This window comes from Carassius carassius, chromosome 43 (assembly GCF_963082965.1).
Source record: "Carassius carassius chromosome 43, fCarCar2.1, whole genome shotgun sequence".
Taxonomy (NCBI): Eukaryota; Metazoa; Chordata; class Actinopteri; order Cypriniformes; family Cyprinidae; genus Carassius; species Carassius carassius.
In genome coordinates, this window is record NC_081797.1 from 10104327 (window position 1) to 10117173 (window position 12847).

At 34.5% G+C, this 12847-nt stretch overlaps 2 protein-coding genes across 2 annotated transcripts in view; both read left to right on the forward strand.

Moving 5' to 3' along the window:
• The window catches only part of tead1a (TEA domain family member 1a), a 39775-nt gene extending 32620 nt beyond the window's left edge, over positions 1–7155 (forward strand). The window contains exons 10-13 of the mRNA XM_059536015.1: positions 653–826; positions 3177–3317; positions 4945–5097; positions 5223–7155. Coding sequence (XP_059391998.1) covers positions 653–826; positions 3177–3317; positions 4945–5097; positions 5223–5336 — 582 coding nt within the window. The 3' untranslated portion in view covers positions 5337–7155. The remainder of the gene's footprint in view (positions 1–652; positions 827–3176; positions 3318–4944; positions 5098–5222) is intronic.
• Positions 7156–10041: 2886 nt separating this feature from the next.
• Positions 10042–12847, forward strand: rassf10a (Ras association domain family member 10a). Its single transcript, XM_059536198.1, has one exon. It carries the CDS (start codon positions 10145–10147, stop codon positions 11453–11455), a length of 1311 nt encoding a protein of 436 aa, XP_059392181.1. The 5' UTR covers positions 10042–10144; the 3' UTR covers positions 11456–12847.

Consider the following 12847-nt stretch of genomic DNA (forward strand, 5'->3'; position numbering starts at 1 on the left):
AAAAATCAAATGAAGCGCTAAGCTAAAACAGATAGTTTCTGGTAAACTAGAAGAAAACAGAAGTGTAGCTTCTGAACAGGCTTTTTATGATTCAGTACTCACTCCCTTAAGTGTCTTCAAATGAAGTGTCTTTAAGCACTGATCTGACTACAGTCAAGGCAATGAAGACAAAACAGCATGTTTAAATTAAAAGTGAGATCCAGGAAGAAGTTGTGACCTGCAGGTTACCAGAATGCCTTGTGTCTGTGTTAAAGCAGACCTGTGTAATGGATCATGTTGGCAGCATCTCTATGAAATGCTTGTCCCTCTGGTCTGGCGTGACAGTGGCTATTAATCTTCTGTTTGTAGCTTTACGCATAACGAGTTGCGTTCTCAATACAGTTGTCCAGTCACACAAATGTTCAGCTTTGGGGAAAAGGTTCAGAACGTACCTGAAATGCCTCACCAATGCAATCTGAAATGCTTCGTTACTAACACAAACAACATTTAGGAATGGCATTTGGACTCATTGAAAACTTTAAACTCTTTAAAAAAAGCTTGTGGCCCAGGCAACATGTCACGTAATTATTCTTGCGCAAAATAAGAGCATGTTAGTTCATTTTCTGTGGACCGTATTAATATTGCAATGATCTAATGACATCTCTTTCTGCAGTACAACAAGCATCTGTTCGTCCACATCAGCCAGACGAATCATTCGTACAACGACGCGCTCCTGGAGACAGTGGACATACGTCAAATCTATGACAAATTTCCTGAGAAGAAGGGCGGGCTGAAGGAGCTGTTTGGAAAAGGACCTCAGAACGCCTTCTTCCTGGTCAAGTTCTGGGTGAGTCCTCAGGATTTGAGTTGAGTTGGAGCTTACTGTAGCTGTTAGCACGTGACCTTACAAATTGTTTGAATCATTTTCCAACCTTCTTTTCCTTGCACTTTTCATAGTTCTGTAATTTAGACAGTGGCGTAATTGAATTGTAGTGAAATATATTGTGAATATATTTATATGCAATATGATTTTAAAATGAGTAATTCATGAATTAATGTAATGAATCATAATTAATTAAGCAGTTTTGTATTTGAACTTTTAGCCTTTTTTATATAATAATTAATATTTAATACTTTTATATTAAAATACTGAATTTTCAATATAAAACGTAAAATATAAATGTAAAAAAAAAATTTTTTTTTTATATATATTTTAATAACTAATTATTAATAGTGGTGCCTCTTTGAGTAGGGTTACATTAGGCTTTGGCTTAACAAAAAAATTATAATATTACAAATCACAAACCTAAAGTTAATAATAATAAAAAAAGATTCTGATATAAACTTTAATTTAAACATAATTAATTTTTATGATGGCTTTTATATTCCTGAGACCAGGGTTATTCCTATAATAATTCATAATTAATTTCTTACGTTTTTATACACATTTTCACATTTGGCTTTTTTATGTCAATTTTAATTGGTAATAAAACATTTAATAAACATTAAAAAAAGGTTTAAATAAAAAGATATCTTAGCTGAAACTTAACAGTTTGATAGCTAATTATAAATATGAGTGTTTTTAATTTAATTTTTAATGTAATATATTAAACATTTTGGTTATATTTGTAGCAATAGTATGGATCAAAATTAAAAAAAAATATTATTTTATTCCCCAAATCTTTATTAAGAAGATATTTTGTCAATTTTCTACTGTAAATATTTATAAAAACGTAATCTTTTATTAGTTATATGCATTGCTAATTAAGTGTTATGCATCTTAATATTTAAAATAATTCAAATGTAATTTTTTATAATAAAATGATTAAACCAGACAATTTTAATATTGTTATACCAGTTTATATTATTATATTATTTTAATTATATATATATATATATATATATATATATAATTAATATATGTATATGTATATACGTATATATGTACGTATATATGTATACACACAATACTGTATCTAATTACGGTAAATACAATTTATAAATTACACAATATATATATATATAATATCTTATTTATAATATTACTATTCATTTAAAATTGACTATTTTTTAAATATTGTCAAATATAAAACTTTAAATATGGATAAGTAATAATAGATAGTTGTTTCTATAGTATAGACAGTTTTGAATTTATAAAAAAAAATCCTTTTGATATTAAATACAAGCTTTAATCACAAACTTCAAATAATATTTTACAATTTTGATATTTATCTTTAAATAAACACTACAATTTACTTTAACTTACATTATATATAAATATATATATATATATATATATATATATATATATATATATATATATATATATATATATATATATATATATATATATATATATAAAAATATATGTATTGTAATGATGGCTTTTAGGTCAAGACTGAAAATCTGGGTAAAATCTATACATAGAAGAGGTTTGAAAAATAATCCCCTACGACATAAAAGCGCTGCAGAAGTTGAAGAATCAGTCGTATATCAGCATTGTGTAAATTTCAGCATCAGCATCCGTCGAGCACGAGTCACTTGCATGAGTCTGAATCGAGGCAGCTGAACTGCTTTGATTAAAGTGCTGTGTTAAAGCCAGGGCAGTCTGAATGGAAACATGCTGGATTGGATAGGGAGCCTTTATTTGAACACCTGCCGCTCTGAGCACATCCTGTACAGACTCAAACACCGCTCTCTGGAGGTTAACACTCACTACACTCTTGCATTAAAGACTAGTTTTGGAAGGTGGCCTGCTTTATCTTTTACTAATGGGTGTTTTTAGGACAGCAAGCAGGATACAGGGTTTTTATCTTTTGATTTCTATGCAATAATCATATTTTATAGCCTTGAAATCTCTGAGACTGCAAAAAAAAATTCTATCAGTCTCTGATGATGCACTTAATGTTTTAAAATAAACTTTTGAAAAAGTTCAATTTAATGCAACTGTAAAAGAAAAAAGTGATTGCATGTGTGTGTGGTCTTAATGAATATGACAGGAGGCTGTATAATACCCACAGAGTTTACTGTTAAGATGAAGCACCTTTTATTTATTTATTAGCATCTGACAAATGACGCATTTATTTACCCAACTGTATGCAAACTCTGGGGTGGAATTGAACACATTTGCTTTTGTCAGTGTGTACTCTCCTTCTGTTTATTCATTGTCACTGAGCTTTTCTCTGGTGTGTCCTCAGGCCGACCTCAACTGTAACATCCTGGAGGATTCTGGGGCATTTTATGGCGTAACCAGTCAGTACGAGAGCTCAGAGAACATGACCATTACCTGCTCCACAAAGGTCTGCTCCTTCGGGAAACAGGTGGTTGAAAAAGTTGAGGTGAGGAGAGAATAAATGATATGACAAATATGATAAATTAATATGATAAATAAATAAGTTAAATAAAGCTTCAGTTTAAAAAAAATGTTCATAAACATCGAAATGTTGTCATATTAAAAATAATTTATTATATATTATATATATATATATATACACACACACGTTTTCTTACTAAGTTTATGGCAGATTACTATTATTTTAATTTATTTTTTATTGTATTTCATTTAATATTTTATTTGTGATATTGTAATATTTAAAATCATCATAATTGAACATTTAAAATGTACCATTTACTTTTACATCTAATATAATGTAATATTTAAAATCATATACATAAAATTTAATTTTAATTGTATCTGTAATAATGTACTATTTAAAATCATATTTGTAATTTTTTATTTGTGAATACGTAATTTTGCATAAATGTAATTTTAAAATGAATTTAATACATTAAGCATGCGTTATAAAATTTTATATAATTTAAATTAAATTTTATATCATATAAAATCAATAAACCACTTGATATGAATTTACTACACAATATTATTTTTTTATTTATTATTTTTTTATTTTATTAAACATTTTGGGTATATTTGTAGCAATAGTATGGATCAAAATTATCAATTTTTTTATGCCCAGAATCTTTATTAAGTAAAGAAGATATTTTATAAATTTTCTACTGTATATATTTATAAAAACGTAATTTTTAATTAGTTATATGCATTGCTAATTAAGTATTATGCATTTTAATATTTAATGTAATTCAAATGTAATTTTATATAATAAAATGACTAAACCACACAATTTTAACATTGTTATACCAGTTTATATATATATATATATATATATATATATATATATATATATATATATATATTTAATGTAATTGTGTAATTTATTAATTGTATTTAATTAGATACAGTATGTGTGTAATTATGAGATTAAAACAGTACTATCAGAGCCTGTCTACGGAGAGCCTTCCCACTCCCTATTAAGTCTAATTGTACCGAATTTTGGTTGCAGTTCCACCAGAGTTCCACTGGGGGCGATCGCCATGAGTGCAAAGTGAATGGGAGTCCATGGGGCTAGACGGCTAAATTTGTCCCTTTCACCAGATTGCTGTTGAGAAATCTCAGATCTGATTGTAGGTTTTGCAAGTTCAACATGGGTTATAGGTCGAAAGTTGAATGAACGAGTACTTATGTCCTTTCAATTTCTTACAGGCTGAGTTGTTGTTGCCCATAACATGCTAGCATTCTGCTAATGAATGTGAATGTGTATGACGTCATTGACATTTTAAAAGACTTTTTAAAGCAAATAAGTGACTCTAAAAAATCTAACACCCAGCAATGTGTAATTTCTTTGCATCTCCTTTCGAATACAACATTCAAATTACTAGACAAAAAATTATATCTTGAGAAAAGTGGATTGTGAGGGGTATACCGCCATTGACCTCCATTCATTCTGCACTCGTCCTGTGAGCGCCCTCATATGGAATCAGAGTGGAACTGCAACCAGTTCAGAAGTCGGAAGTGTAGTGAGAGTGAGACTTCTCGCCATATTAGACATTCTCTGGTACTATTTAAAATATCATTTATTATTATTTTATTTTTGTCTCTTCTGGTAGACGGAGTATGCACGTTTTGAGAACGGCCGCTTTGTGTACAAGATAAACCGGTCTCCCATGTGTGAATACATGATCAACTTTATCCATAAGCTCAAGCACCTGCCTGAGAAGTACATGATGAACAGCGTACTAGAAAACTTCACCATCCTATTGGTAGGTCCTACGATTCCCATGTGTTTTGTAAATGTGCATGCGTAAATATGACTATGTATTGGGTGTCAAATGTGGTCTTGTGTTGCCTATTGCTAAAAGCATCAATTCCTGCACTGTTCCCGCAGGTGGTGACGAACAGGGAGACTCAAGAGACCCTACTGTGCATAGCCTGTGTGTTCGAGGTCTCCAACAGCGAGCACGGCGCTCAGCATCACATCTACAGACTGGTCAAAGACTGAAGCTCCTCGACTCTCACCAGTAACACTACGACCCACAGAGAACAGTGGACACTTTATATTCACTGAGGCTTTTAGGCTGCACAGCTGACGACCGCCAAGAGCAGCAAAGCCTAACAGACTAAGAAAAGCCTTTGAATGACTCACGAGCTGGTTTTAAGTGGCTGTGCCTCTGTCAGTCCCACCCAGAAGGCTTTTGTCGCGTTTTGGAGTGAGGACTGGAATGAATAATTACATTATAATAAGTGTATCTCTTGTGTTTTGGTGTTTATTTTTCATTAACCTGTCGTGGTGGGTGAAACGGTACGGTTTTGTTACTTTGTTCAGATGTCTGTTTAACTTGGTTGATGTTTTAAACCAACATTAATGTGTTTTTGAAAGAGCATTGCTTATATGAAAACGTATTGTCATAGTCCTTGAAAGCTTTTTTCAGTTTTTATTATACTGTTTTTAACCTTTTATTCTCACACTGAATTACATTTCAAAGACTTCGCCCCTGGTATTTTTTGACCTTTAATGGATTCAACTTTAATGAAGAGCATAAAAAGGTACTGTATTATTTATGTGGAACAACCTGCCTTACACTGCACACGGGCTGTTCCAGTGTGACCTACAGTTATGTATAGTAAACACTAGGAAAAAGATCATTTTCTTATAGGAAACTTTAAAAACAGCAACAAAATTCAACCCTTAATTAGTGAATTTCCTTTGCATTTAAAGCCGATGTAATTTTTTATTTTTCTGTTTGGAATCCTGCTATCCCAGCTTAATATGCAGACTCGTGTAAACACTCACTCGACCAATGGCGTGAGTTGTGGGCGGGGCTATCCGTTGTTGGCAACCGTATTTATTTTTGAAATTCCATTAGGTGGCGCTATTGGCGCAAAAGTGACTAATTTCAGCTTTTAGAAACGAACGTGTTATTTCTGCTCATATCAGAACAGTCTACACAAGAAAGGGAATTTACATAGCAAAATCACCAAAGCACATCGTGCCTTAGTGTTTATCATCGCAGACATCGTCTAGTTGTGAGTAAAAGTGGGCTATTTTGTCCCACTTTTTTTTTCTATCCAGTCTAAGAAAGTAGGTCACATCTTTCTCTTATACACCAAATAAACACATTCTATCACTTCTGTTCATGCCGAGTGAAAGCTACAGGTGTTGAAAGTGCCTTTTGTGTGTTTTTCCAACTCAGAAAATTGACACTAAAAAAAAAAACAAAGCGAGTCAATTTTGGATTCTATCACCGTGATGGCCTTTGACATTTTAAAAAAGCGGGGAGGAAAAAAAAGTTAAAACTGATAGAAAAGTGTTATTGCTCTCTCATTTTGATGGAAGGATATTTTAATTTTAGTAGGAATCGGGAATTTCATATCCAGCATGAGAAAGCAGTTTGTTATGGTGTCATGTATATTGAGGAACACAAAGGCATCACGTGACTTTAATTAAACTGATAAGTGAAAGTCCAGTGTTTAAAGAACCTCGTTATTCTGGATTAAATGACCCCTGAATCAGAATCAAACTGTCGATCTCAGTCTTATTTACCACACAAGATTGTTTTGTGTTAGTTTTTATTGTCAGCCATGTTTTACACGTTTTGCAGAGTATCTGTTATTTAAAAAAGCATTAAAAGAGAACACTAATGTATTTGATGCAGTTATTGTCTGTTTTCACTAAGAACACTTTGTCTGGGGAGCACTGAAACGATGATTGGTAGCGTTTTTAAGAGGTGGACTCGTGTCAGATAATTGTTTTCAGTTGTGTATATTATCCTTGAGGGGATGAAAATTAAAAAAATAAATTTTAGTGTTTGTACTGCAAACTGTTTTGCTTAGTTTCTCTACTTTTTTTCCTGAACTTAGTAATTAGTAGCATATTTGTTGTTTTTGAGAAACATATTTTACCAGTATGAATGACATGTGGCTTGTTTTCATGGAGTCTTCTGTAAAAAAAAAAAAATAAATAAATAAATATATATATAAGTCATGTTTTTTTACAACCACTAGGTGGCAGTACATTGTAAATAATGACACACCAAGTCAAGTCACCTTTATTTATATAGCGCTTTAAACAAAACCGATTGTGTCAAAGCAACTAAACAACATTAAATAGGAAAACAGTGTGTCAATAATGCAAAATGACAGTTAAGGGCAGTCCATCATTGCATTCAGCGATGTCATTATCCAGCTCAGTTCAGTTTAAATAGCATCTTTGCAATCATTTGCAATAAAGTCAACTATATCACTGTAAATGACCCACCCTGTTTTCCGCACTCACTTTATTCAGTTTTACAAAATAGAATTTAATACAAATTAAATGAACAAGATTATATACACAATATAAAAATTTTACAATTATTTGTTATAATTATAAATGTAATTGTTTTTATTATTATTATTAACATATTATTACTTAATTATAACAATATTACTATTGCTACTACTACTAAGTGATATATTAGTAGTATTAGTAGTAGTAATAGTATTAATATTGTTATTGTTGTTATTATTATATATTATAGTGTGTATTTGTCGTTGAACATTGAGCACTGGAACAGCTAAAGAACAAATTCAATGATATGGTTGATAGCTCATTGATGGCAAGTAATATATTCTATATTATCTTGTCTAAATGAATTACAACAGTTAATAATAATAATAATCAATGGTTTTAAATGCTACAACTGAATTTAGGTATCACAATGTTATAATTCATTTTTAATTCATTTTCCATTTTCCTAAATATTACATTTAACAGTAATATTAAATTGTTTCAGTTAAATTATTACTGACAGTCACTTTAAATCTTGTCTAAATGTATAATCAATGTGTATATATATATACAGATTATTCTAACATAATTATTATTATTATCAGTAGAAATACAGTATGTCAACAGGTCTATAGCACAACAGAACTTTTGATATAATTCTGAGGGTTTATATCACCAGGAAAGTTGTCTTTTGCCTTCTGTCTCCTCTGGGGATATTACAGCCTAAATCCGCACTGACCAATGGGAAATCTGAACATCCGGTTATGCACAGCTGGACAAAACCAGTGTAGTGATTTACATTATAGTCACTGACCTTTTCTCAGACTAATAATGATAAAGCTCCCTCTAGTGAAGTACTTCACAGGCTTAGGCCTACAGTACGGTCTAAAGCTCATATTCTGTCAAATGTACATTATGTCATCAGAGAACTAGTAACACCAATAATATTAACAAAGATTATGGTTATATAATGTTTCATGTGGACCAGGGTATTTTGTGTCATGTTGTTTTCTCACTGGGGCAAGTCGTCATTTGGTGGTATTGCCGGCCCGAGATTCGAACCCACAACCCTAGGGTTAGGAGTCAAACTCTCTAACCACTAGGCCACGACTGTGGGTTCGAATCTCGGGCCGGCAATACCATGACTTAGGTGGCCTTGAGCAAGGCATCGAACCCCCAGCTGCTCCCTGGGCACCGCAGCATTAATGGCTGACCACTGCTCCGTGTGTGTGTGTGTGTGTGTTCACTGCTCTGTGTGTGTGCACTTCAGATGGGTTAAAATGCAGAGCACAAATTCTGAGTATGGGTCAGCATACTTGGCTGACTGTCACGTCCCATTTGTTTTAAATGTTAGACATTAATGCAGTTTAATAACAAGGGATTCCCAAATGTTTCGGCCAGCCAAACCTCTTTGACCTGAATATTTACTTGAAAAGAGATTTGAAGATAACTTTTAAATAATTCAACAACACATTCAGTGTTCACAATTGGTCAAACTAAGACAAACTAAGAAAATGTCAACATTTTTAGTGCTTTATTTAGATTTTGAAGTTTACATTTTTATGATAAAAATTATTAGCTTTCGATTCTCTTATACTGGTTAATGACAACTAATATGTATTTTTTTTAGCAAGTGTTTTATTTTTTATATTTTTATGATGTAATCATTAGTCTTTTTCTTTGAATGTGGTTAATTGCATGCATGTAAACTAATAAAATAGCAACATTTATATCCAGAGTTTTGTATTCTCTTTATTTTTAATGAATTTATTTATTAATTTAGGCTACTTATTATTTTTATTATACAATTTTTAGCTTTTTGTAAACTTAAATGATGTTTAAGGGGTTGATGAGCCCCAGTTTCTTAAACCTTTAATTACATTACTTGTTAGTCAAAACAAAGTTTCAGCATTTTTGTGTTAGTTTTACAATTTTGGGTGTTTCAGAATTGCTTTGTGATTCATGGTTGTTTTATGTGTTTACATTTCGCTGAAACGTCTGTATAGGTGGTTTAATAGCAAATTCCATTGTGACAATCACCCTATTACTGAGTGTTCCTGTAGCTCAATTGTTGGGGGTTCGATTCCCTTGGAACACATGACCGGTAAATATTGACAGCCTGAATGCACTGTAAGTCGCTTTGGATAAAAGCATCTGCTAAATGTATAAATTTAATTTAATTTATTACAGTAGTGTGACAACATGTCCCATTATTGGTCAATATATGTTCAGTGAAATATTCAGATGCATTTTTCCTACACAGAAATGCTTTCAAAAATAATGGGATGGATGGAGTGAAAAGTGACAACCAGTCCATTTATCTGAGTGCATTATCAATATAATGAGTGAAGTTGGAGTTTAATGTCACGTGTTGTTGGGAGTCGGTGGGCGGTGCCTGCGCGCTCAGAAACACGCTGCTGTAGTTTAGAGACAAACACAACTCTCAGCGCGCGGCGGAGACTCGTTTTCCCGCGTGTAACATTTGATCAATGTTAGAGTGCAAGGTAAAACCGGTTTCGTGGACCTCGATGTGAGTAATCATGGAACAAGGGGAAAGCAAAATCTCTGTGTGGGTATGCCGGGAGGAGAAGCTGGTGTCCGGGCTGTCCAGACGCACCACCTGCGCGGATGTAGTGAAAGTGCTGCTGGAGGACCAGAGCTTCCAGAAAGGCGCGATGCTCACCGGTCCTCCACAGTCGTACTGTATCGTGGAAAAATGGAGGGGTTATGAGCGGATTCTGCCGAATAAAACCAAAATCCTGCGGCTGTGGAGCGCCTGGGGCGATGAGCAGGAGAACGTGCGCTTCGTTCTGGTCAGGAGCGACGCGTCGCTGCCCAACAGCGGACCGAGGAGCGCCGAGGCGCGGGTCGTGCTCAGCAAAGAGAGCCCTTGCCCTACCAGAGCCACCATGCAGATTTCACACGACAAACAGCGGAGGATCGTGCGGAAGGCTTTTAGAAAGTTGGACAAAATTAATCAGAAGAAGGAGGAGGTTTCTTCAAAAGACAAACCATCTGCGGACAAAATGGAAACGCTCGCCCATCTCATTATTTCGCAGGATCATACTATCCGACAGCAGCTACAGCGAATAAAAGAGCTGGATAATGAAATCGAGAGGTATGAATCGAAAGTTCACTTTGACAGAATGAAAATACACGGCGTAAACTACGTGCAAGACACTTATTTGCTCGAGCAAGGCTTGGATAGCGATTCCAGCGCGCATCCGGACGCGTCCTTTGCGCAGTTTGAGGAATACGCGTCACGCTGCGACCAAGTCATTCAACTTCAGGAGGAACTGACCGAGAGGGAGGCTCTGATGGAGATACTTACAGGGGAAATACAAGAAGAACTCAACCACAGGTGGATGAGACGGCGACAGGAGGAGCTTTCCAACAAAGACGCGGAGAGCAGTGGAGAAGAAACGGCTCTCAAGGTGACCCCGGTCCCAGTTGCGCCGGACCTCCTAACAGACAATGAACTCCAGTTAGAGGAGGCGAGGATCAAAACACAACTGGATACGAGTTTATACATCGGGCTGCGCTTGAACACCGATCTGGAGACGTTAAAGAGCGACTTGGATATGAGTCAGGAGCTTTTGGACGCGAAAGAAAAGGAGTTGAGGGAATTACTCGAAAAGGTTCATAGATTAGACGAGATGGAAGAGAAACAGGCGGAAGACAGCAAAGATGAGGGAGTAACCGAACAACTGCCTTCAGTAGACAATGTTTGGGTAGAGCAGGCGAGGGGACTGTCCAAAACATGCACCCATGATGATGACTCGGACACCGGGTTGAGTTCAATGCACAGCCAGGACTCGGATAACGCACCTGTTTGCGAGTCTCTTGTGTGACAAGACGATTTAGAATCATTCACTTCGGCGCGAACTCAGGGACATTTCGCCTCTATTGATTTCACGAATCTTCTCTCTTTATAAGAGAGGAACGCATGTAAATTATACCAGTCTAGTGTTATGATCGCCTCGCTCTGTAATTGCCTCACTCATACACATGGAGAATAGATTGTAAGGTGCAGCTTTCCAAATCATAACGAATTAACCAATGCATAGCCTGAGATGTCCACTGTGTGCTGACTTATGTTGCAGTACCAACAGTATGTATTTGTTTTCTGTAGCCTTATGTGAAAAGCTAGCATTAGAGTTTTGTGGGGTTTTATTTCTTCCCAAATGTTATATAATATATACAAAATGTAAAAAAAAAAATTATCTTCTGGGAAAACAAAACAGAACTGACGACTCATCGTGCACTATACTGATTTTTATCTAATCAGATGTTCTCTAGAATAAGCAAATAAAACATCATTGGAATTCGTAGTTGATGCATCTGAAGTCTATTGACTTTTAAAAAATAAAAACGTGAGCCTTTCAATATGCCCCACCCACAATTCCGTTTTAACAGGAAATACAGAGGAAGAAATCTGACCAGTGCAGCTGTAGCTATGGCACAAACATGAACTATGATTTGCTAGTCAGTTGCAGGTGGTGTTATGGGGCGGGGCATTCTGACTCTATAGAGCATCTAATTGGACAAAAATCTGTGTAGTGCGGGATGAGTCATCAGTGTTTTTGGTCAGTTTAACTAGAAGAAAATTATTCAAAAACTTATTTTTTTTTTCAACGTTTAGCATATAGAATTCCTAGAATAAATGCACATGGACTAAAACCCACAAAACACTAATTTTGATTTAATAGGGTCTTGAGAATTATTTATTGAACAACATTTAGGCGGATCAAATATCTGCATTGAGCAAATATGTGCTAATCACTTCCATGTTCACCAGCTGACTAATTAGAACAATCCGCTAACAGCTTTTACTCTAGGAATCAATTTGCATTACCAGAAAACATCCTGTGCTGTGGAAACTGAAGTTGTGGGAATCAAAAGGTGCGTGCGACGCACTGGTGTTTATTCATACTTCTGAGGAGCTGATGCGTGATTCTCTGTTTGCTCACAGTTTTAATTTCAACGAGACAGCTCCAATTAAACCAAATATAGTGTCTTCTAGACACACTGGAATTTGCTGTTAAGCCATTTCTGCTTTTTTTTCCTCTTTATACACTTTTATTTTTAGTCACGAGGGACCTTTAGGATCAAATGATCATTTTGTCAATGACTCATCTTATACAGTACATATGATTTCTCTATTGCAACTAATAGCAAAATTATCAAGTGGAATGTCTTTGAATGCTGTTGTAGCATTTCATCTAAATTTGTAAATAATTTGT

What these genes read in the sequence shown, in the direction of transcription:
- rassf10a (XM_059536198.1), top strand. Translation starts at nt 10,145, where the DNA reads ATGGAACAAGGGGAAAGCAAAATCTCTGTGTGGGTATGCCGGGAGGAG.